Below are 26,857 nucleotides of genomic sequence, written 5' to 3' on the forward strand. Positions count from 1 at the left end.
GCTGTTTGGACCCACACCGGGGCTTAGAAGGGAAGGAGCGCTATTTGGCTTTTGGAGCTTAAATTTAGCTGAAATAGTTTTTGGGTGTCATGTCGAATTTGCAAAGCCCCCGAGAGACCGAAACAGTGGAAGCCCCTCAAAAGTAACCCCATTTGGGAAACTACACCACTTAAGGAATCTATCTAGGGGTATAGTGAGCATTTAGGCCCCACACGTCTTTTGCAGAATTTATTAGAATTAGGGCGTGAAAATTAATATCAACATTATTTCCAATAAAATGTTACATTTTTTCAATTTCACAAAGGATAAAGGAGAAAATGCAACCCAACATTTGTAAAGCAATTTCTCCCGAGTACGGCAATACCCCACATGTGGTCATAAATGCTTTTTCATTAGAAAGTAATTAACCCTTTACGAACTGACTCATGTTTTGCTTTTTGCTTTTTCGTTTTTCCTCCCCGCATTCCGAGAGCCACTACTTTTTTATTTTTCCGTCAATAGAGTGGTGTGAGGGCATATTTTTTGCGGGACGAGCTGTCGTTTTTATTGGTACCATTTTTTGGTACATAAGACTTTTTGAGCACTTTTTATTACATTTTTTGGTAGAGCCTGGGTGACCAAAAAACGGCGATTTTGCAGTTTACAATTCTTTATTTTTCACAGCGTTCACCGTTTGAGTTAAATAATGGTATATTCTAATAGCTTGGACTTTTACGGACGCAGCGATACCAATTTTGTGTATTTTTTTTATTTTTTTACATTACTTTAGAGAAAAAATGTGAAAAGGGTTTCTTTTTGGACTTTAAATATTTATTTAATTTTTTCCACTAATAATAACTATTTACTTTTGTTTTTACATATTTTATTAGTCCCCATAGGAGACTTGAACCAGCGATCGTTAGATCACTGGTAGAATACGCTGCAATACTAATGTATTGCAGTATATTGTGATTTTTACAGGCTCCTGTAACAGCGTGATCACTGTTTCTGTCCGTTAGTCCCGGGTATCAGCTGTAATACACAGCTGACACCCGCAGCGTATTGCGCGGGCTCAGCGCGGGAGATGCTCCATATATCACCCCCCACACCACGACATGCCATTAAGTCATGGTGCGCGAATGGGTTAATGCGCAGCGGATGGTGCAGAGTGAAAATTAAAATTTACAAAATGATGTGTCATTTTAGTGCACTACATGTTGTGCCCAGTTTGTGCCATAAATACCACATAAAATATTAACAGGGTTCTCCCTGGTATGGCGATGCCATATCGGTTGACGTAAACGGCTGTTTGGGCACGCTGTAGGGCTCAGAAGGGAGGGACGCCATTTGGCTTTTGGAGCGCATATTTTGCTTGGTAGTAGCTCTGGCGTTTTGCTGGTATTTCAGTTTATAATGTGGGGGCACATGTAGGCTGGGCAGAGTACATCAGGGGCATAATAAGAGGGTATAATAATGGGGTAAATAAATAATAATCCACAGATATGTGGCCAGTGTCGCACTTATAAATGGCACCCGATCCTATCCGCTTTTGGAACGCTCTGTACATTTTGCATCGCCATAATCTGGGAGCCGGAACTTTTTTTATTTTTTCACCACCGGAGCCGTGTGAGGGCTTATTTGTTGCGGGACAATCTGTAATTTTCATTGGTACCATTTTGGGGTACATGCGATTTTGTTGATCACTTTTTATTCAATTTTTCGGCAAGCCGGGTGACCAAAAACCATCAATTCTGACAATGTTTTTTATTTATTTTTGACGGCGTTTACCCTGGGCTATAAATGACTATTATACTTTATTCTGCGGGTCGGTACGATTATGGCGATACCATATGTATATACGTTTTTTTTATATTTTGCAGCGTTTGCGCAATAAAATAACTTATTTAGAAAATAAATTATCTTCTGTGTCACCATATTCTGAGGGCCATAACTTTTTTATTTTTCATTCAAAAAAGCTGTGTAAGGGCTTGTTTTCTGCGGGACGGGTTGTAGTTTGTATCGGTACTATTTTGGCGTACATGCGACTTTTTGATCACTTTTTATTACATATTTTGAGAGGGGTGGTGACCAAAAAATAGTGATTCTGGCATTGTTTTTCGTTTATTTTTTTTGCGGTGTTCACCGTGCGGGAAAAATAATATTATAGTTTTATAGTTGGGGTCGTTACGAACGCGGTGATACCAAATATGTGTGATTTTTTTTTACGTAATCATTTTTTTTCCTATAATAAAAGACTTATAATAGGAAAAAAAGCAGTTCTTGTTTATATCACTTATAACTTTTATTTTTACACTTTTTTAAAAACATTTTTATTCTTTTTTTTACTTTTTTCACTTGTCCCACTAGGGGACACTTAGACTTGTAGCTTTGATCGCTGCTGGAATACATTACACTACACACGTAGTGTAATGCATTCCAACTGTCATTGTGACGTGACAGTCACACTGACAGGAAGCCTACGACGACCACCCTCCGGGTGGTCCTCATAGGCTTCTGTACATGGCAACCCGGAAGCCATTGTCTGGCGTCCGGTTGCCATGGGTACGATCGCCAGCCCCCGTGATTTCACGCGGGGGCTGCCGATCGACGCTAAACACCTTAATTGTGGCGTTCAAAATCGAGCGCCGCAATTAAGGGGTTAACTGCCGATATCAGCGGCGATGGGCCGCTGATCGGCAACGGGGAATGCAGGGCAGATACCCTGCACAGTTAACCGCCGCTGCGGTGTAGCGCCGCGCGGCGGTTAACTGTCAAAGCACTGATGTAACTGCACGTCAAGGTGCGCAAACTTACTGCTCACCTTGACGTACAGTTACGTCGTGGTGCGTTAAGGGGTTAATCTAATGTCACTTTTTGTGTTTTTCTTTTAGGCCCCATGCAAACGAACGTGCTTTTGCAGCCGCAATTCCCTCGAAAATCCACGGGAGAATTGCGGCCCCATTCATTCCTATCGGGCCATGTACACGACTGTGGTTTCCACGGTCCTTGCATGGCCCAGGTCACCTGACCGCAGAAAGAACGGGCATGTCTTATTATGGCCGTGTTCTGCGGTCCAGGCACATAGGAAATAATGGACGCGGCCACGTGCATGGCCCGCTATTTGTGGGCGGCTCGCGAGTGACACTCCGCTGCCGGCCGACCCGAAAATCACGGCCGTGCACTTGGCTACAGTCGTAGAGGCCTTAGAATTTATAGGTTCTCTTTAAATAATAATGCCATACATACTATAGCAAATTCAACATGTATTCACTAGGGGATCTGTGTTAGTAATCAGATTCCTATCGCGGACGTGCCGTGTGATATCTGAATGGAGGGATTTCATGTGGAATCAGCAAATACTAATTTTTTTCCTGCTGCGCGGTTGGGTGTAGATGTTGTTGCGGACTCCCCATTCACTTGAACTGTAGGCGAAATTGATGCGCAATCCGCACCAAAATCAAGATCCGGAACTTCTGAACAGGCCTAATAATAATATCATCAAACATTAGCTACCAGTGCTATATAATCCCAACACCACCTGAAATCTGCTACAGGTGTTGATGCTTTTTTAAACAAAAAAAAATTCTAAATAATTTACTTTTTTTTATTTTATTTATCCAATTCGCGTTTTGTCCTGACACAAAAAAAAATTTAAAAACAGCACCATGTGGAGAAAGCCATAATCTTCTTACTAAAGAGGAACAATGTCCAGCGCTCATGACATAATTCAGGGTGTATCAGAAGTATAACAGGAAGGTGTAATTTATGATACCTTTTTATTTATACCTTGCAGTTTATTTCCTGTTTTGGGGACAGGTGGGGTCTACTAATCCTAACGCATTCCAGGAATGAGACCTAGGCTGCAATTTTGTTGAGGTTTAGATAGCTCTAGGTTTTGATGGGTGCATAAGAAGGGGCCTAACCCGATATCAACTGTGAAGTACTATGCACACCAGTTTGAGTAAGTTACATGTTTTATTTTCATGCCTGTGTGGACGTTTCAGTCTAATCCTAGACCTTGATCAGGCACTAGAGTATACTGGATTCCTGTGTGCTAGGGCGTAGTATTGCGGCTGACTGCTAAGGAGGCACACCCAGTATATTCTAGAGGCTGATGAAGGCCTAGGCTGCAGTCACACAGCAGCATGTTTACTGCCCCACTTCAGGGCCCCAGATTGTGACTAAAATGGTTGTAAACCACTTAAAACAGCTGACAGCGCTATATAGAGGTCAGGGAGAGCAGTGTAACCATACCCAGGGTGATGGTAATACAGATCGCATGACCAAGAAATCAACGTTTTTATGCCTCCAGCACTGTGACCAGAAGTGCCCCCTCTGCTTTGAGTGACTGCTCTAGTAGTTTCCTGATTGGACGCAAGAGCTGTCACTCAGATCAGAGGAAAAGGGCTGGGGACTGATTAGTAAAGAGAGTCCGGAGCACTGCACATGAAGGGGCCCGCTTAAGGGGCACTTACGATCGTGGTGCCGGGGACATTAAAACGTTAATTTCTCGGTTATGCAACCTGCATGTCTGTCACCCCAGGTATGGTTACACGACTCTCCCTGTCCTCAATATAGCACTGTCAGTAGTTTTGAGGGGTCAAAATGTCTGCTGCATAGACATACACCGTGTTCCAAATTATTATGCACATTGGATTTAAGTGTCATAAACATTTAATTATTAGTTTTTCAATTAAACTCATGGATGGTATTGTGTCTTAGGGCTCTTGGGATCATTGTAATAATCTCAGACACCTGTGATAATTAGTTTGCCAGGTGTGCCCAATCAAAGGAAAACTACTTAAGAAGGACGTTCCACATTATTAAGCAGGCCACAGGTTTCAAGCAATATGGGAAAGAAAGAGGATCCCTCTGCTGCCGAAAAGCGTGAAATAGTGCAATACCTTGGACAAGGTATGAAAACATTGGATATGTCAAGAAAACGTAAGCGTGATCATCGTACTGTGAAAAGATTTGTGGCTGATTCAGAGCACAGATGGGTTCGTTCAGATAAAGGCATAATGAGGAAGGTTTCTGGCAGACAAATTAATAGGATTAGGAGAGCAGCTGCTAAAATGCCATTGCAAAGCAGCAAACAGGTATTTGAAGCCGCTGGTGCCTCAGGAGTCCCGCGAACCTCAAGGTGTAGGATCCTCCGGAGGTTTGCCGGTGTGCCTAAACAATGCTCACAAGCAGAAACGGTTGCAGTGGGCTCAGAAATACATGAAGACTAAATTTCAAACCGTGTTATTTACTGATGAGTGCCGTGCAACCCTGGATGGTCCAGATGGATGGAATAGTGGATGGTTGGTGGATGGCCACCATGTCCCAACAAGGCTGTGACGTCAGCAAGGAGGTGGCGGAGTCATGTTTTGGGCTGGTATCATGGGGAGAGAGGTGGTAGGCCCCTCTTGGGTCCCTGACGGTGTAAAAATGACCTCTGCAAAGTATGTAGAGTTCATACTGACCACTTTCTTCTGTGGTACAAAAAGAAGAACCGTGCCTTCCGTAGCAAAATTATCTTCATGCATGACAATGCACCATCTCATGCTGCAAAGAATACCTCTGTGTCATTGGTTGCTATGGGCATAAAAGGAGAGAAACTCATGGTGTGGCCCCCATGTTCCCCTGACCTCAACCCTATTGAGAACCTTTGGAGCATCCTCAAGCAAAATATCTATGAGGGTGGGAGGCAGTTCACATCAAAACAGAAGCTCTGGGAGGCTATTCTGACATCCTGCAAAGATATTCAAGCAGAAACTGTCCAAATACTCACAAATTCAATGGATGCAAGAATTGTGAAGGTGATATCAAAGAAGGGGTCCTATGTTAACATCTAACTTGGCCTGTTACGTTTTTTTGGATTGAAAGAGCTTTTGATTTCTGTAAATATGACCTCCTGATGCTGCAAATTCAACAAATTACCATTTTAGTTCTCTTTACAACCTTTAAAATCTCTGTTGTGCATAATTGATCTCTGTTGTGCATAATAATTTGAAACAGTGCATTTTGAGTTTTTTACTTCTAAAAAAAAAAGTGTTATCATTAGAAGATGTGTTCAATAAAATTTGCATTATACTCCAACGGTTGATGGCTTGAAGATTATACTGACTGTCATTTGCATCGACTATTTAGGAAAATCAGCGTAAAAAAACATTTGCATAATAACTTGGAACGCGGTGTAGATTTAAAACAACATTCTGCTGCCTGCAGCTGCCACTAAAGGGAGCATAGGAGCTAACTGCATCCTGATATTATTTAGTTCAAATTATAACCGTATGCAGTAAGCTCTCGGTATGTACTACCCTACTTTTTGTGGCGGCTGCAGGTAGGCAGATTGTGTGTAAACACTGTAGTCCGTCAATCCACATTCTAGTGTAAACACTGCCCCTAATCACTCCACAGTCTAGTGTAAATTAGTTCTTTCTTTGGCGCTGGGGCGGTTTCAATCTACTTCTCTAAACTTGAGGACATCCTTGGGACTGCAGACCATCCAGACCACTAACTAGAGCTTATGTCCTCCTACAAAACACTATCTCTGAACAAAGTGGGTGGTGGATATCCCTGCCTTGTCAACAGATGATTGAAAGGTTGTTGATTCAAACGAAATGTCTAAATAGGGTCTACTATACTCCTACTAGGATGAAACGCATAGGGATTTCTAAAGTAAAAACGGCTGTAAAATAGCTCTGATTTTCAGCCATTTTTAAGCATCAAACGTTTTTTTGATGCGTTTTTTGAGGCCGTGTTTGGAGCTGTTTTTCTATTGACAAAATGAAAAACAGCTCCAAAAACAGCTCAAGAAGGGACATGCTACTCCTTTTTACGGGGCATTTTTCTACGCGCTGGTTTTTCAAATGGCTTCGTAAAAAAAATTCCCGTCTGAATGAAACTCCATCTTTCCCATTGAAATCAATGGGCAGATGTTTGCAGGCCTTCAGCTTCCGTTTTTTTTCGAGGCGTTTACCCCCCCCCCCCCCGAAAAATGCCTTAAAAACACTGCATGTCAACACACCCTTAGGCTTCATTCAGACGAACAGGAATTACGTCCGTGCAACGTCCGTGCGGACATGTGCAAAAAAGTCACGACATGTCCGTTCTTTCGGCGTTTTGCGCGAATCACGCACCCATTGAAGTCAATGGGTGCGTGAAAACCACGCATGCCGCACGGAAGCACTTCTGTGCGAACTGCGTGATTCGCGCAACAGCTGTCAAAAGGATGAATGAAAACAGAAAAGCACCACGTGCTTTTCTGTTTACAAACATCCAAACCGAGTGTCATTATGATGGCGGTTGCGCGAAAAGCACGCAGCCGCGCATCATATGATGCTGCCACACGGAGCTGTTAAGTGGCTTTTGCGCACGCAAAACGCCACGTTTTTGCGTGCGCAAAAACGCCACTCTCGTGTGAATCCAGCCTTATAAGCAGAAGTTTTTTGTCACGTTCTCAGAAATGCAACCTGTCTGTGAGATCTTTATAAAGTATGCCCCATCTTGGTATGCAGGTATTTTAGGTACACACCCTGTTCTTACATAAGAATATTTTACAAGTCCTCTATTCACTTATTTCAATTTTCATTTCTTTGGTCAGTAAATATTACTTATTACCATCACTAATATTTGATATGTAATCATGGTTAAAGTAAATTATAAGTACTCCTTGATTATGCAAAATATACAGGCAGTGCTCCAGTTGTTATATAAAATTACGGTTGAGAAGAATTCTATTATGGAGAACAAGGAGTATACTATTCTATGTTTTGCATTGTTTATTACATTTTTTAGGGTTATTTAATTTTTGCAGTAACTGTATATGTGAATTCAAATGCTGTTTTGCATGTTCCTTTTTACTCCACTCAGACCATATGTTGTGAGGCATTTTAGTGGACATATAAAGTGGAGGATGGACTGCACCAGCACGGAGCCTGCTGATCAGGTGAGACTCTTCTTTAAGGCCCCTGCACCCTTCTGCAGATTTAGGCTGGGTTCACACGAGCACATTAACGTCCGTAATGGACGGACGTATTTCGGCCGGAAGTCCCGGACCGAAGTCAGTGCAGGGAGCCGGGCTCCTAGCATCATAGTTATGTACGATGCTAGGAGTCCCTGCCTCTCTGCAGGACAACTGTCCCGTACTGTAATCATGTTTTCAGTACGGGACAGTAGTTCCACGGAGAGGCAGGGACTCCTAGCGTCGTACATAAGTATGATGCTAGGAGCCCGGCTCCCTGCACTGAGTTCGGTCCGGGACTTCCGGCCGAAATACGTCCGTCCATTACGGACGTTAATGTGCTTGTGTGAACCCAGCCTTAGTTGCAAGCACATGCATTTCTGCAAGTGTCATTCAGATGAATGGAACTGATTTTCAGTCTGCAACAAATCTGCCACGTGTGAATCCACCCTTACTTACAATGAAAAATTAAGGCTTAGTTTACACCACGTTTGGCCATCCAGTGGACCATATGCATTTGGTTTAAAAAAAAAAAGAAGTATACTGTCAAAAGGGATGAAAATATGCAGCTAAATAGACATAAGGCTGCATATATGTCTGCCATTGACTTTCATTAAAAAAATAAAGTATAACTTATTTTCTGGTTTACTTATTACAATATTTCAACTACAATCTAAAAATATTTTTTTTTTTAATTAACTTTGATATTAATACATCATGCTGTAGCCCCCATCCCTGAAATTCCTCCAGCCTATGCTTTTCAAACATTTGGCAAAATGATCACTTTTTTTGGCATACTTCTGCCCCCATAAAAGCTTATTGATACTCTACAATATACGTATAGGTATTTATTTATTTACGTTGCATACTTGCTGCAGAATTTCCGCCCAGAGGCTTTAGTAGCTGCAAAGTGAATGAGATTTAAATAAATCTCATCCATACCCTGCAGAAAAAATCTGCTGAAAAAACGTGCAGAAATTGACCAGCGGTGCTGCAGCATATAAATTTATGTTGCAGAATTTCCACACGAAAATTCTGCAGCGAATACGCAACACGTGCCTAAAAGTCTCGGTATACATTGTCAACTGTGTGGCTAAACGTGGTGTGAACAGAGCCTTACTGCCACATGTGTTTTATAAAAGATAAATTGATGCATTTTATCGCTTGCAGTACGGGAACACACGTCTACACTATGAAGCACATGCGGGCAATTTAGACATGGTTCGTAGACTGATGCAGGATGGATACAGTGTACTCAGCCAAAATGCGGTAAGTATGGTTACGATGGGTAATGCCCAGTTCACGGTTTTTGCTTACGTTTGACTTATCCATCGGGAAAAAGTTCCCAACGTAGGCATTCATCACCGCCTACGTTTAATGTATAACAGTGGCATCCCTCACCAAAGTCTTTAATGTTATCCGTTAAACTGATAAGTGGTGAACTGGGATCATGAGTGTTCATGACCTATCATTTAGCGAACACGATTATAGTCTATGGGTGACGCATGCCATTGTTAAAAAAAAAGGCATTTGTTTAAAGAATGCATCTTTAGACTATAATGGTATCTTTTTAATGGATACGTCATGAAAGGCTATTGGAAATTCCATGACATATCTGTTAAACACATGCCTTTGACGTTTGCCTTATAGTGGCATACGTCACCCACAGGATCCCATATTAAAAAACAGTGTACCACGCAGTATACCTTTTTTTTGTGGGTTCCGCTGGAATGGAAAAGTACAGTCTACTATGCTATTCAATCCTTGGACACATTTAGGCCTCATGCACACGGCCGTGCCCGTAATCACGAGCGATACGGAAAAGTGTCCGCGACTAATGGAACCGGGCGGGTCCGTAATTGTGGTCCGTTTTGCGGTCCACAATTACAGAGTTTTTCCAACGGTCGTGTACATGGGGCCTTAGCGTGTACATCGAGAGCTCTTGTTTCCATAATCTCTAGTTTACATCCAGAGGCTGAAAATTGCTACAGACCTCCATCAGTTGTGACGATTGTTCAGATGGAAATGATCAGATCCACCAATCGATTGATTATTTGTTGATAAATCGTAGTGTGTAAATGGGCCTTTAAATACATGAAAGTAATCTGTGAGAGACCACCTATCACACATGAAGTACCACATTGGTGTACACCACCTGAGGTGGTCTCTCACATATTACCTTCATGTATTTAAAGGCCCATTTACACACTACGATTTATCAACAAATAATCAAACCGCACGGCCACCCTGCGAATCAAGGCACAGCGTCAGTGCAGGGGTCTTGCACTTTCCGGACCACAGTCTATCACCCGGACGACTGTCTTGCATCGCTGCCTCAGTTATCCCTGCTGAGGCGCCGCTGCAACATACAATCAGTCCCAGTGTATCATAATCCAGTTCCAATAGTATCCACCACATTGCTGCTCTGCTACCAGGGAGCACCGCTGTGGGAGATCAATTGGCTGGAGTCCATTCACACTATGCTGCTTGCAAACTGCATGGCAGCACATTCTCTAATTGTGGTACTTTACAGAGACATAACTTTGTTATACTGTTGAGCTGGCCTCAGGGTATTTGAGTTTGGGGGTCACTCACACATACCCTATTGCACCATTGGCATTTTAACACAATTTGCTCATTTTAAACATACTAATAAAAGTTACATATTAACTAGATCACACGCCTTCCTCTTTCCCGTCCCTCCAACTACTTTAAATACATGAGAAACGCAAATCCCTTGTTTTCCTGATAGTTTTCTACAATGTATCAGCCTGGAGTTCACAAAGTACTGTGCAGACTTAATACAGTTGTATCCATCCTTCATCTGTGACTAAGACTAGTCCTTAGCTATGTTCACACTAATGTTTTATTGTCTTTTGATTTTTCTGCATTTTTTTTTTTTATTGGACAGCTAATGCAGAAAATATTAGCTTGCAATAGTTTTTTTTAATGAGTTTTTGGATCCAGTTGTAATTACAATGTCCAAACAAATAACTTGCTAAATACTGACCAAAGCTTCTGGCAGGGCTTAACAGGACACTGTGAGGCTGGATTCACACGAGCGTTGCGTTTTTGCGCGCGCAAACAACGCAGCGTTTTGCGCGCGCAAACACCATTTGACAGCTGCGTGTGTCATCCGTGTCTGATGCGCGGCTGCGTGATTTTCGCGCAGCCGCCATCATAGAGATGAGTCTAGTCGACGCCCGTCACTGTCCAAGGTGCTGAAAGAGCTAACTCTTTCAGCACCCTCGACAGTGAATGCCGTGAAAAAAAGAAAAAGTTTGTACTTACCGAGAACTTCCCGGCCGTTGCCTTGGTGACGCGTCCTTGGTGACGCGCCTCTCGACATCGGGCCCCACCTCCCTGGATGACGCGCCAGTCCATGTGACCGCTGCAGGCTGTGCTTGGCCTGTGATTGGCTTGAGCTGTCACTTGGCCTGAATTGTCATCCCAGGAGGTCAGACTGGAGGAAGAAGCCGGGAGTTATCGGTAAGTCAGAACTTCGTTTTTTTTTTTACAGGTTCATGTTTATTGGGATCGGTAGTCACTGTCCATGGTGCTGAAACAGTTTAACTCTTTCTGCACCATGGACAGTGACTATCTCCTGACGTCGCGTACCGATAATTTTTTTGCCGGGTTCGGCCAAATCGAGTTCGGCCGAACCCGGTGAAGTTCGGTTCGCTTGTCCGGCTTCGCTAATCGCAAAGACACTCCGTTTGGATGTTCGGAAACAGAAAAGCACGTGGTGCTTTTCGGTTTACATTCATCCTTTTGACAGCTGTTGCGCAAACACGCAGTTCGCACGGAAGTGCTTCCGTGCGACATGCGTGGTTTTCACGCACCCATTGACTTCAATGGGTGCGTGATGCGTTGAAAACGCTGAATCATCGGACATGTCGTGAGTTTTTTGCAACGGAGCAACGCTGCGCAAAAAACGCTGCCATGTCTGCACGGCCCCATTGACTAATATAGCTACGGGCAACGCACGTGAAAATCACGCGCGTTGCACGCGCGTATTTTACGTTCGTCTGAATAAGCCCTAAAAATGATAATACACTGCGATACATTAGAATTGCAGTGTATTGAGCCAGCATCTGCAGATCGCTGGTTCGAATCCCCTTGGGGGACTAATAAAATAAATAAAATATTAAAAGTTAAAAAAACAAACATTTTTCCTCTAGAATAATGTAACAATAAACAAAATTGGTATCACTGCGTCGTTAAAGTTCTGAATTATTACAATATAACATTATTTAATTTGCACGGTGAACGCCATAAAAAAGCAAACCTTTTAAAATGCTTTTTTGGTCACCTTAGTTCTGAAATTTATTTTATAAAAAGTGATAAAAAATGTGTATGTACCAAAAAATGGTACCAATAAAAACTACAACTTGTCATGCAAAAAATAAGCAAATAAAATCAAAAAGTTATGGCTTTCAGAAAATGGGGGCACCATTTATTTTTATTTTTTTAACAAATATTTTTTTCTTTGTAAAAGTAATAAACATAGTAAAAACTACATAAATTTGGTATCGCCTTAATCATATTGACCCGTAATCGTATTGATCCGCAATTTTTTTCCAATTCCACCCCACAATGTAGTTTTTTTCAGTTTCCCAGTACATTATATGGTACTTAGCGCCAATAGAAATTACAACTCCTCCCGCAAAAATAAGCCTTCACACCACTCCATTAACGGAAAAAAATACGGCTTTTGGAGGTGGGGAGTGTGAAACTAAAATTAACAAATGAAAAATGGCTGTGGCGACTAGGGTTTAAAGTTCTAAGAATACAATGCAGAGTTCTGTGAATTTTCCTACGCCATTCATCCAATGGGTTAAATGACATGATATTTTAATAGTTTAGACTTATACCAATTATGTTTACTTTTTTAATGTTTTACGTTTCTATAGGGGAAAAATGTAAAACTTTTTTTTAAAGTTTTAATATTTGTATTTTTTGATACATTATTAAACATTTTAACTGTCTGGCGGGGCCTAATAGCAGCAGAAAGATGGCAGACCTGGGGGCCTTCACTAGACCCCCAGGCTGACATAATAACCATTGGCACCTTGTGATCGCATTACGGGGATGCGATGGACTGACGGAGGGCCATCCCCCTCTTTCTAACGGATTAGATCTAAGTGGTTAAACAGCTGGTGTCAGAGTTATGTCCGAACTTGGCCATTGCAGTGAGGTGTTGGCTGTACACCCATACTCCCCCTGACATACAGTTATGTCACATAACGCCAAGGGGTTAATAAATGAAATGATACTTAGCTGCAGTTACAGATGAGTAGTTTTTCCACAATGAAATGTCGATGACAACCAAAATGTTGCTGGGCACCTATACACAGTTTGTGATCCCAGTAACTAGATACAACATAAACTTGGGTCTTTAATCTAATTTGGGGTGGAGGCTTTCAATACTGTGTCTGTATAACCAGCTGGACATGACCATAAATGAAGAAGTATAAGGAGTAAAGTAATGTACACAAACTTACCATAGCAAAGGAATGTACGCAAACTAACCAAAAATGTGTAGCAAAACAAACGCATACCGTACAAACTGATCAGAAATAGATAGCAAAGGAATTCATACAAACTGTCTAGTAACAGTATTTAAACCATTCATAACACATCAATAAGACACTTTACTTTGCTAGAAAACAAATTCTATTACACCCGCCATCTACTGTAGCTCTTTGACTTTTACCTCAACTTTCTCTTTCAAGTTGGAGTCTGTGAAAAATATGGGGGAAATTTGTCAACCTATCTACTTGCGAAAATTGTACCGGAAATTTGCGCCAGCACACAGCGGTGTGGGGCATAGCATGTTTGGAGGCCTGTGCATGGCCCTGTAGCTTGCACCCCAGATTGGACCACTCCCCATAACCTGACATGCTATCCCCCTTCAGACAATAATAATAATCTAAAAAAAGTATATACTGTTCTCTCAGGCTCTCACTACCAGCCACGGCATATGCAACTTACTAAAGCATGGCAGCGTGTGGTAGTTGCATGTTATGCAGCACTGATGACGTTGAATGCTGTGTTGCATATTTGGCCCTGATGCTGCTCTGTGTCAGGACCTTGTATGAGCCGCCGCATGCTGAGGGTACCTGGAGGGGAAAAGCGAAGAGGAACAATGAGGTGAAAATATATTTTATTTTATGTCCGATGGGGGGATGGTTGGCGCACGGACGTGGTCATTCGGTCATTGCGTCACAGTTGTGCATGCGACTCTTAAAAAATCTGTCGCATGAAACGCCAGTCTTAGTACATCTGCCCTTAAATGTCTCAGAAGTCAGCGACTAACATCCTGGCGTTCCCTCTAGGCCTCTGTTTTACCGCATTGCCATCCTCCGTGTATGCATCGCTCTAGGGACTCCGTCCCTCAACATCACTGCCATGGTAGAACCTCAATGGCTGCAGCTTATTCTCTAGGTCCTACTGCCAACATATAGGAGACCAAGACCTTTTTTTTCACCCCAGAAGGCCTGCCCTGGCCCCTATACCTTTTTTAAATTAGGTAATTTTTTATTTGCATTTACATTTAATTACAAAACATACAAAAAAATAGAAAAACCCTAACCCATCCCACTCTTCCAGAAGCATTCCAAAATAATACATAAATCATGTATTGCAATGGTACATTCAATGTGTATAGATATAAGATCAAAGTTACAATTAGCAGCATATATTAGTGGTCACAACCAAATATAGATATGATATATCATCAGCCTTATACAGATATACACAGTCGAGTCACATTATTATGACCACCAGCTAATATCCAGAGTAACCGCTGGGAGTGACTCAGTGTAGGTTGTCTCAGTTATCTGGAGCCATGCTGACTGCAGTGAATCCCACATTTGCTGGAGAGTGCGTGGGGGAGGATCCATAGAGTGAACAAGACAATCGAGGTGATCCCACAGATGCTCAATTGGGTTCAAGTCTGGCAAATTAGGGGGCCAGGGAGGAACTTTGGAAGTCTTGGTCGTGCTCTTCCAACCACTGTCGGACATTTCTAGCCATGTGACATGTCGCATTGTCTTGCTGGAAGATTCCATCTGCCCCAGAGAAGACAAACAGCATGTATGGGTGGACCTGATCTGCATTGATGGATTCATACCAAAATCAATTCAGAGCGCCTTCCATATGGATGAGTGGACTCAGAAAATGCCATGGAAAAATTCCCCAGACCATAACGCTGCCGCCAACAGCTTATGTTCTTCCAGCAATGGTTGCAGGGTGTTTGTTCTCTGATGTTTCTCGCCTGACACGCCAATGTACATCCGTTCGATGAAGCAGAAAACGTGACTCATCGGAGAAGCCAACCCTTTGCCAATCATCGGTGGTCCAATTCCGTTACTGCCGTTCAAATTTAAGCCTATTTTTCTGATGCACTTTTGTCAGCATAGGAGCAGAGACCATCCGTCTGCTTCGGAGCCCCATACGCAGTAGGGTTCGCTGAACTGTTGTTTTACACACACGTCTGGTAGCCCCCTGGTTGATTTTCACAATGAGCTGCTCCACTGTAGTGTGTTGTTCGGCCCTCGCGCACCTTCGTTGCCAATGTTCACCTCTCACATCAATGGCACGTGTGCTCCTCAGTTTCCACGTCGGTTATTCCCAAAGGTGCCATTTGTCCACTCACGATACACTTTCACGACAGCAGCACGTGAACAGTTCATAAAATGCGCTGTTGGAGAAATACTGCCACCCTTGTCCCAAAAGCCAATAATCACCCCTTTTTGCAACTCCGATAAATCGCCCGTTTTACCCATGGCAACAATGAGTGATATGTGTTCAGTCAGCCTATCGCACACCTTATATACCCACTAACACATCACTTCTTTCATGGGCTACGCGCTGCTGACTTTTGAAAGTAGGAGGTGGTCATAATAATGTGACTCAACTGCCTTAGAGCATCATATCCCAAAATAGTTCCCCGTCCCAATTCCAGAACCATGCTGGTCCCCTTTACCTGACGTCGGGGATTGCAATTAGACTGGCTTCATGGTTTCCCGATTATGCTGTTATAATGACTGGGCCTGGACCCCAACTGAACTGTACTTATGCTTTCCTTATAGTGGAGACAGGCTAGTTTGTCTATTCTGATCATACCCTGGGACTTCCCGCTGGTCATCGATTAGGAGGCTTCAGTACCTCTTTCTACGTTTTCCTGAGTTATTTCTGCCCATCTTGCATTGGGGTGTTCTACTACTGTAGGGATATGCCCTTTGTTAGGCTTTATGCCCATTCACGTCTTTATCCTACCCTTATCTCCTACATTTTGGTAGTTTCACTGTTGTATTGATAACACTCACAGCTTGTACCCAAGTCTCACTTCACTAATGGTGACCCTAATTTAGGTCTATAGTTTACTTGTTATTCTCTTTCTTCTATGTTTGACATGACATGCCTTTTCTTGTTTATTTAACCTATGGCTTACCTGATTCACCTGCCTATTGGTTTTGCCTATACTTGTTCTCATACCATTGAAACTTATGGCATGTCTTACTGTATTTGTCATGCTCTGTCAGTCTCCTTTTGATGTGATTGCTTACTGGTCTGGTATATGACTATATCTTACCATGTGAAAATTGCCCAAATAAAAGAATTGGGAAAAAAAAGAAATCTATAGCAATTAATATTATAATGTACCATGGGTAGATATTTATAAATGAGATCATATACACTTTGTTTACTCGTATTTGTCTTGTTTCATACAGAGTGGTCTTACTCCTCTACACATGGCAGCTTTTGGCGGAAATGCGCAAGTACTAGAAATGCTTCTATCTTCGCAACCAATCAACGCAATCAATATAAGAAGTATTAAGGTACTAGTGATAATAGTATTTTTTGCAAAATTTGCTGTAACATTCTACTCTAAATGTGAAAACAATACTGTAGCCTGTATATTATGGGGTGCTATATATGATGCAGTTTGTTCACTAAGGGCATGTTCACACATGGCACACGTGGCAGAATTGTGCACATGTTGGTGCAGATTTGGGGCAATTACGCAACTAATCTGCAGCAACATTTGCATATTTGACAGGTAATTCAGACGTTGCAGAAAACACAGCGGACTTGCCACAGATTTCAGTTTTTTCATTGCAAAGGCTGAAATCCGCAGTGAAATTCCGCTTCTTCTCTGCAACAGACAGTGCATGCTGCGGAGGGAAAATTCCGCACCGCAGCCTATGGTCCACAGCTGAGTTTTTCGCAACGTCTGAACTAACTTGCCTCAAAATCTATTGAAACAAATGTAAAAAATGGCCGCTGGTGAATTCTACTGCGGACTGTCCGCTGCGGAATTCAACAACAATTCCGCCACGTCTGGCCGTGCCCTAAATCTGCTTTGTGCTCTTGTGACTTACAAGGATCCCTTATGTATTGTTTACACATACTGTACGTCACCAATAGTAAGTAATGTAACTGACAAAAATAGTCTAAGAATACAAGGGACGTCACTAGATTTTTATAAGATCTGGGCCATGGGACCCCAACTAGGGTTAAACAATAGCAGAAATTTTTGAATGAAAATGTCATTAAGCTAGATGTAGCAATAATTATATATATTAATATTTAGCCCGGTTTTAAGGGGAATGCAAAAAATATAATTTAAAAAAAAGTCACCTTACTACTGTTGTTGAGGAAAATAGTGAAGCTATCTGACCTTGTTGACTGGCATGTTTATGAACCAAACGTGATAGAAAGTCGTCGCAACAAGCCCAAAAATGTAATTTGTGACACAAAAAAGGGTGGAGAGCTGCCAATTTCCAGGCATAAGATGAGATTCCATCTACTCATGTATCCATAATCTTGGCAGGTCTTTCTTGTGAAATGTTTGTAGGATATGGGAAAAGGGCTGAGGATGTGAAGTGTGGTCCCTAGTAATATTTGATTATTAAAATACTAATCAGGATCTTTGATCTGCCTTAGGGTATGTTCGCACGGTTTATTTTTGGCCGTTTTTCGGGCCGTAAACGGACGAAAAACGGCGGAAAAATCGGAAGCAGAACGCCTCCAAACATTTGGCTATTGATTCCAATGGAAAAAACGGTGTTCTGCTCCGACATGCCGTTTTTTTACGCGACCGTTTTGATAAATGGCCGCGTAAAAAAATGGCCGCGAAAAAGAAGTGCAGATCACTTCTTGGGACGTTTTTGGGGCCGTTTTTCATAGGCTCTATTGAAAACAGCTCCAAAAACAGGCGTAAAAAACGCAGAGAAAAACGCAGCGAAAATCGCGAGTGGCTTGCTGCCTTGTGATCATTAACAAGTTCCCCTCGTGTAGTTTTCGGCTGAGCTCTTACCTTCCTCAGGATCAAGGATACCCCACGAGGTGAGATTTTGCATGGAGCCCCAGATCGATGTCGATTGACAGTCATTTTGTATGTCTTCCATTTTCTTACTATTGCACCAACAGTTGTCTCCTCCTCACCCAGCGTCTTACTTATGGTTTTGTAGCCCATTCCAGCCTTGTGCAGGTCTATGATCTTGTCCCTGACATCCTTAGAAAGCTCTTTGGTCTTGCCCATGTTGTAGAGGTTAGAGTCAGACAGATTAATTGAGTCTGTGGACAGGAGTCTTTTATACAGGTGACCATTTAAGACAGCTGTCTTTAATGGAGGCACCAAGTTGATTTGGAGCGTGTAACTGGTCTGGAGGAGGCTGAACTCTTAATGGTTGGTAGGGGATCAAATACTTATTTCTCTGTGCACAATGCAAATAAATATATAGAATTTTGACTATGTGATTTTCTTTTTTTTTTTTTATATAATCTATCTCTCACTGGTAAAATTAACCTAGCCTAAAAATTCTAGACTGTTCATGTCTTTGACAGTGGGCAAACTTACAAAATCAGCAAGGGATCAAATACTTATTTCCTTCACTGTACTTGAATCAGGCTGTGTGGAAGTTCTCTGTGCGGTGCCTGGCTGAGAGTGGAGATTGCAAAAAATGTCAATGTGGACTGCAAGTAAGCATTGCATTACTCCTCTTGTACTTAAAGTGTAACTAAATGTTTAACAAACTTCTGACATGTCATAGTGTCATAGTGACATGTCAGAAGTTTTGATTGGTGGGGGTCCGAGCACTGAGACCCCCCACCAATCGCTAAAACGAAGCAGCTGAAACGCTTGTGTGAGTGCTCAGCCGCTTCGTGCCTGTGCTCAGCTGCTTTGTGTCTGTTCGGCTTTTCCGGAAATAAATGTATCGGTGTACTTTCTAAGTCTAGACTTACCAAGCCAGAAGACTCCAACCAGAGCACCTGCGATGCTCTGGCAGGGGACTTCGTAGAAGAAAGCCCCTGACATCACTGTCCATATATGGACATTGACATCAGGCGTTTCCCAGGGAACAGCTCTTCAAGTAGCGCTATGCCTCGGGAGTTCGGGCGACGTTTCCCACTGATATATACATCCGACGGAGAAATAATAAGGCAATGTCAATCAGGCATATGCTGTTAAGGATATGTTAGACAGCAAGACTGCTTACTAATTTCAGTAGCAACCAACAGAATTGTAAATGCAGCTCTGGGCTATAATATGGGTTGTAACACAGAATTATTTCAAGATTAGTAATGCAATGTTTACAAAGTTACTCAACTATTTTTATGTATGTCAATTCTATATATAAACTGTAAATGTTTTTTTTAAAGGTGAACATACCATTTAAACTGACTCAGTCCCAAGTATTCATAAAATCGGTTAGATAAGTGTCTGCCAGACACCTATGCCTCTTTTTATTTCTGGGGATGAGGAAAAAAGGGGGGAGGGGAAAAAACAGATCGGGCAGAAAAAGGTGCTGTCAGATCATTGTGTCCTCCGCCATCTTTGGAAAAGAAATAGCTGTGCTTGGTTTATGCCTGTGTTATTTTCAGGACTCTACCCTCCTTCATGAAGCAGTTTGTGGTAGAAGTCTTGAAACTGTTCAGCTTCTGATAGAAAAGGGAGCTGACACAAATCTGCAAGACCAGGTATGTGAGTCACAACAGCGTATACCGTAAGTTTGTTGTAAAATTTTATAATATGTTAAATAGGAAATATAAAATATTAGAGACTCAAAAGGAGCATCCAGTAATTGTGAGTTCCCGCACACATATCACTATTGTCCAGTTCTAGCTGCCGTGGGGTGTCCCAACAACAGCCGATTATTATATTTTATTGAACTGGAGTTTTACCAAAGTTTTTCAAATCTGGAATTAGAGCTGCACATTTTCTGGGACATGCTGGGGTTTTTTTTCAATTGACTTTAGTGGAAAAAATTGAAAACCTTATGTAAAATACACAATTGTATTCCCAGAGACATAGTTCTAGGAACATTTTCAATAAAGTACAAGCCCTTTAACTGAGTCCTTACATATAGTTTTTTAATCTGACCACAAGATGCGTTGTCTGCATTTTTAAAAAATTATCATGAACATTAAAATTACTATACAAATCCCTTTCCTAATGTATTTTTGGTCACAGTAATAAATGGTTCACAACATAAAATAACATTTCTTTAATACCATAATATATGCAATTATAAACTTTATCATAGTGAATGTTTCAAATTATTATTATTATTACTATTTGGTTATAAATTTTCCATGCTTTTTATTTCAATTGCTTTTAGAGGTGATCTTCATTGTGGCAAGAAAATAAATCTTAGTGTATTTTCTAGGCAGGTAATACACCTTTACACTTGGCTGCCTTCTTGAGACCAGCTTCTTTGTCTATTGCTATATGTCAAGCTCTTCTCAAAGGAGGTTCAAATCCAAGCATCCTAAATTTGGTAAGAATTAGGTCACGTAAAATCTCAAATAAAAAATTTCAAATAAGCTTTATAATCCTGTTCTGCATATTCATGTGTAATGAATGGACTTTCTGCACAGGTAGAAGAGAATTTTATTATTGCTGTTTTGAGAGGAGCTGCTATGGAGGGATGCAGGAGCTCAGAACTTCTTGTCACACTTGCCCTCAAGCACCACCCTGACCTGCTGAGTCGAAACTCTGTAAGTAGAAGACAACCGTTGCTACATCCTACACTAGAGATCTCTGTTCGTTAAAATCATGTCTATAAGCATAAGGGCTCGTCCACACGTAGCGGAATTGCTGTGTATTTTCAGTCTGGAATTGCGGACGGAAAATACGCAGCAGAATACAGTAGCAGCAATAGTGGGTGAGATTTAACAAATCTCATCCACACGCTGCGTAAAAATTCTGAGTACATATTGACCTGCGGTGCATATTTTTCGGACCACAGCATGTCAATTCTGCTGTGGAAAGTGTATTGAATTGCTGCGTTTTTTAGTGGAGATGTCACCATCTCCCAGCAGAAATTTTCTGCAGCAATTCCGTTCCGTGTGGACAAGCCCTTAAAATGCTGAATATCAATCAACAATATGTAAGTTCAACCCCTTGTTCTTTAGCTGTCGTTACTTCCTGATCCTAGCAGACAGTCAGCAAATTTTATCATGACACTTACTGATAAATCCTTCTGTCTGCAGCCCATGGCCATGTGAGGGAAGCAATCAGTGACAGATTTCACCTATATTACATAGTTACATAGTTACATAGTTTGTACGGTTGAAAAAAAGAAACATGTCCATCAAGTTCAACCAAGGGATGGGAAAGGGGAAGTAAAAAATTTCTACACATAGCAGTTAATATTTTTTTGTTCTAGGAAATTATCTAAGCCTTTTGTAAAGCCATCTACTGTCCCTGCTGTGACCAGCTCCTGCGGTAGGCTATTCCATAGATTCACAGTTCTCACAGTAAAGAAGCCTTGTCGCCTCTGCATGTTGAACCTTTCTTTTTCTAGACTGAGGGAGTGCCCCCTTGCATTACGCATACTGAGTCAACTGAAAAAAATAATCTGCAAGATTAGAGCATCTGGTGACAAGAACTCATCACCAAGTGATTGCCTATGTGACATTTAAAAAATAGATATTTTCATCTGGTTGGGGGATCAGTGCAGTTTTTAGGGGTGAAGGACCTGTCGTGACATCATGGTCACATGACCATGATTGCACAGGTCCAGCACCCAGGGAGTAGTTCAGTGGGAGTCTGTCGGGAATGTACAAATGAACTGCAGAGGAGGTAAGAGAGGAGCCTGGATAGCTCTCATGACACTCTCCCTCGCACTTCTAGCATCATCTTGTTTAAATCTGCAGCCAGCATCATTTAATCTCTGTCCACTGAGTTGCTGCTGCCAGTCTCGGAGCGATGGGAATGGAAAAAGTGTTGTTCAAAGTGGGAAAGGGTAGAAGAGGATGCTACTGCCAGTGGGGTAAGGGTAGGAAGGGATGGAATGCTGCTATCAGAGGGGAAGGGGTGTGTATAATGCTGTTGCCAGTGGGGGAGGTGTGGAGTGAATTCTGATGCAGAATGTAGCTTCCATTCGAAGAAGCGTGGTTAGGGGACAATGCTGCTGTCAGTAGGAGAAAGGTGAGAGGGGGACAATTCTGCTGCCAGTGGGAGAGGGGTGAGAAGGGGCACAATACTGTTGCCAGTGGGGAAGTGGTAGAAAAGGGACAATGTTGCCTCACTGTGGTATTTGATTGGTGCTTCTGTGGAGCTATTTTGTGCTGCACTGTATTATTTGGGGCTGCTAGGTGCTATTTTGTGTGCCGCATGGTGGTATTTGGTTGGTGCTGCTGGTGGGATTATAAGGCACTGCAGTGGTATTTGTTTGGCGCTGCATGGTAATATGTGTTCGCTGGTGAGGCCCTGGCATCTCCACGAATTGGCTGGTGAGGCACGAGTAGAAAAAGTTTGAGAAGCCCTGATCTATGGGATGGTTTATAAGATAATCCGATAATACAGGGTGGGCCATTTATATAGATACACCTAAATAAAATGGGAATGGTTGGTGATATTAACTTCCTGTTTGTGGCACATTAGTATATGGGAGGGGGGAAACTAATCAAGCTGGGTGTTGACCATGGTGGCCATTTTGAAGTCGGCCATTTTGTATCCAACTTTAGTTTTTTCAATGGGAAGAGGGTCATGTGACACATCAAACTTATCGAGAATTTCACAAGAAAAACAATGGTGTTCTTGGTTTTAACATTACTTTATTCTTTCATGAGTTATTTACAAGTTTCTGACCACTTATAAAATGTGTTCAAAGTGCTGCCCATTGTGTTGGATTGTCAATGCAACCCTCTTCTCCCACTCTTCACACACTGATAGCAACACCGCAGAAGAAGTGCTAGCACAGGCTTCAGTTGCTGCACATCTCGTATCTTCACAGCATAGACAATTGCCTTCAGATGGCAACAAAGATAAGTCTAAGGGGGTCAGATCGGGAGACCTAGGGGGCCATTCAACTGGCCTACGACGACCAATCCATTTTCCAGGAAACTGTTCATCTAGGAATGCTCGGACCTGACACCCATAATGTGGTGGTGCACCATCTTGCTGGAAAAACTCAGAGAACGTGCCAGCTTCAGTGCATAAAGAGGGAAACACATCATCATGTAGCAATTTCAGATATCCCGTGGCCTTGAGGTTTCCATTGATGAAAAATGGCCCCACTATCTTTGTACCCCATATACCACAACATACCATCAATTTTTGTGTTCCAACAGTCTTGGAGGGATCTATCCAACGTGGGTTAGTGTCAGACCAATAGCGGTGGTTTTGTTTGTTAACTTCACCATTCACATAAAAGTTTGCCTCATCACTGAACAAAATGTTCTGTGTAAACTGAGGGTCCTGTTCCAATTTTTGTTTTGCCCATTCTGCAAATTCAGTGCGCCGATCTGGGTCATCCTCGTTGAGATGCTGCAGCAGCTGGAGTTTGTAAGAGTGCCATTTGTGAGTAGCTAATATCCGCCGAAGGGATGTTCGACTGATGCCACTCTCCAGTGACATGCGGCGAGTGCTACTCTGTGGGCTCTTGATGAATGAAGCTAGGACAGCCACTGATGTTTCTTCATTAGTGACCGTTTTCATGCGTCCACATTTGGGCAAATCCAACACTGAACCAGTTTCACGAAACTTGGCAAGCAGTTTGCAAACTGTAGCATGGGAGATGGGTGGTCTCGTAGGGTGTCTTGCATTGAAATCTGCTGCAATGACCCGGGTACTGCGTTCACCAGACATCAACACAATTTCTATCCGCTCCTCACGTGTTAACCTCTGCGACATGTCAATGGCTGTAAACAAAGAGAAGCTTGTAAATAACTAATGAAAGAATAAAGTAACTTTAAAACCAAGCACACCATTTATTTTCTTGTGAAATTCTTGATAAGTTTGATGTGTCACATGACCCTCTTCCCATTGAAAAAACTAAAGTTGGATACAAAATGGCCAACTTCAAAATGGCCGCCATGGTCAACACCCAGCTGGAAAAGTTTCCCCCCCTCCCATATACTAATGTGCCACAAACAGGAAGTTAATATCACCAACCATTCCCATTTTATTTAGGTGTATCCATATAAATGGCCCACCCTGTAGATTCTTATTAATACAAGGTGTCAAACGACAGAACTGTCTGAAACTCCATATTCGTAGTCCTGCTTCGAACTTCATATGTATGCCTCACCTGCAAAACCTGACTAAACCCCCTGTGCGGAGGATAAAAGTCTGCCTGTCTCATAGAAATCTTCCAGGCAGATACCCAGGGTATCTGTAACCGCTGCGAGATTTTAAACTACATATAAACATAGAACTCCGGCTTAAAGCTTGTCCCACTACCTTCTTGATATTTGTCCCAAAGGTGTTGGATGGTGCTGAGGTCAGGGCTTTGTGCAGTCCAGTCAAGTTCTTCCAAACCAAACTCACCCAACCATGCCTTTATGGACCTTGCTTTGTGCATTGGGACACAGTCATTCTGGAAAAGAAAAGGGCCTTCCCCAAACTGTTCCCGTTCCCACAAAATTGGAAGCATGCAAATGTCCAAAATGTCTTAGTACGCTGAAACTTTAACATTTTCCTTCACTGGAACAAAGGGGCCTAGGCCAATCCCTGAAAGGCAAACCCATAGCATTATCCCTTCTCAACCAAGATTTACAGTTTGCACAATGCAGTTAGGCAGGTAAAATTCTCCTGGCATTTGTCAAACCCTGACATTAAATTCTAATAAAATAGTAGAGCAGGCAGCCATTTCATGTGTTCCATCCCCCATATACATTTTATATAATGGTGAATCAGGCTGCTATGTATGTGTTCCGCCCTCATATAAATATCATATAATGGTAGATCAGGTGGCCATTTCATGCACTAACCCGTATATATTTAGTATAGCAATGATTTGAAATATATATGGGGGAATACATGTAAAGGCTGTTTGCTTTACCACTATATGAAATGTATATGAGGGGGACATGAAATGACTGCCTGCTCTACCATTATATGAAATGAATGAGGGCGAAACGCGTAAAATGGCCATAATAAGTCATCAGTCTTGGCAAGTAAAGAAGAGATATGCTGTGCAGACCGCTTGCAATCTTTATAAATCCCCACTAGTTGATTTTCAATTGTGCTCTCCCTGCCCTCCACTGCCGCAGTTCTCTGTTACCTTTTGTAGGTCATGTCGTATTATGGAAATATCTTACCTCGTGCTCCCCAGTAGATAAAGCAGTTTTACAGTGCGTAACTGACAAAAACTCTCCTTCAATGTAGGTTCTTCAGTCTAGGTTCTTTTCAGTTGTGTTTCTGGGTCAGTTTTGGGCCAGGAGGCATTAGTGCTACCTTCTGATTATTGGGAGAGTATTCCACGGCTGCAGTAGGCATAACTGCGTCCTCGTCCAAGGAGTCCATGACTGTGTCTGAATCTGACACGTGGAAGTCAAGAGTCGAACCCCCATCTATCCTTCCAGAGACGGATGGGGCTTTTACCCGGACAAATCACTCCAATCAGGCTGCAACTTCCTGCCTTTTAGCCACCTATGCTCCTGTCTGCTCCGTCAGTTTATCAGCAGTGCCTTTTTGGTCCTTGCGCTCCGCTCCAGCTGCCAACTTTTTCTTGCGCCTTTTTGTCATTGTCATCCCGAACAAATACACTCTCCAGAAACAATAAGCAAACGGAGGTCTACACAGTCTAGTAATATCTGGCTGAAACAGGAGAAAAGTCTGGATACTATGCAGGAGCTCTCAAACTTGCATTCTTTTACATGCTGTACTAGGCCACAACCCCTTAGGGTATGTTCACACGCTAGCTGTCATTTACGGCTGAAATGACAGCCTGTTTTCAGAAGAAAACAGCTGTGTCGTTTCAGCCGTAAATGCTCCTCCTCGTAATATATACGAGGCGTCTGTGACGCTCGTATATCTTGATCTGCTCTTCATTGAGTTCAATGAAGAACGGCTCAAATTACGTGGCAAAGAAGTGCCCTGCACTTCTTTGCCGAGGCAGTCAATTTACGCGTCGTCGTTTGACAGCTGTCAAACGACGACGCGTAAATTACAGGTGGTCTTCACAGTACGTCGGCAAACCCATTCAAATGAATGGGCAGATGTTTGCCGACGTATTGTAGCCCTATTTTCAGACGTAAAACGAGGCATAATACGCCTCGTTTACGTCTGAAAATAGGTCGTGTGAACCCAGCCTTAGAGTTTCTTTTTAATAAAATGGTTGGCATAGCTTCCAAAAGGTAAACTTTTTCCTTGATGAGACCTATTGACAAAAGGGAGAACTGAATTTGAAGTGATCTCAATAGTTTTGTTTTGAGTATGGTAAAGTTTGAAAAAGTGCTTTTGACAAAAATCTAATAAGTCTAATAATTTCTCCCTGCAAAATTTAGGTTGGTCTCACGGTCTTGGATGAAGCAAGAAAAATAACAGCTCCAATTAATATAATCCGATTAATCAAGGAAAAAACCCAGGTAGATGGTAAACATAGTTTGGAATAATACAGACAGATATCTTATTTGTCTAGTTCTATTTTTCTCTAAAGTGGACCTTCAAAGTTGCTCATGTCT

The 26,857-nt window shown here is 42.1% G+C and overlaps 1 protein-coding gene across 2 annotated transcripts in view; it reads left to right on the forward strand.

The window, feature by feature from the left end:
• LOC142748001 (uncharacterized) overlaps positions 1-26,857 on the forward strand; it is a 96,137-nt gene that overhangs the window by 17,739 nt on the left and 51,541 nt on the right. For both annotated transcript variants that reach the window (XM_075855117.1, XM_075855118.1), the window contains exons 3-9: positions 7,840-7,915; positions 9,101-9,199; positions 16,669-16,776; positions 19,826-19,921; positions 20,611-20,721; positions 20,822-20,941; positions 26,681-26,761. In XM_075855117.1, coding sequence (XP_075711232.1) covers positions 7,883-7,915; positions 9,101-9,199; positions 16,669-16,776; positions 19,826-19,921; positions 20,611-20,721; positions 20,822-20,941; positions 26,681-26,761 — 648 coding nt within the window. In that variant the 5' untranslated portion in view covers positions 7,840-7,882. The remainder of the gene's footprint in view (positions 1-7,839; positions 7,916-9,100; positions 9,200-16,668; positions 16,777-19,825; positions 19,922-20,610; positions 20,722-20,821; positions 20,942-26,680; positions 26,762-26,857) is intronic.

The sequence above is a fragment of the Rhinoderma darwinii genome, chromosome 3, assembly GCF_050947455.1.
Source record: "Rhinoderma darwinii isolate aRhiDar2 chromosome 3, aRhiDar2.hap1, whole genome shotgun sequence".
In the NCBI taxonomy this organism is placed as follows: Eukaryota; Metazoa; Chordata; class Amphibia; order Anura; family Rhinodermatidae; genus Rhinoderma; species Rhinoderma darwinii.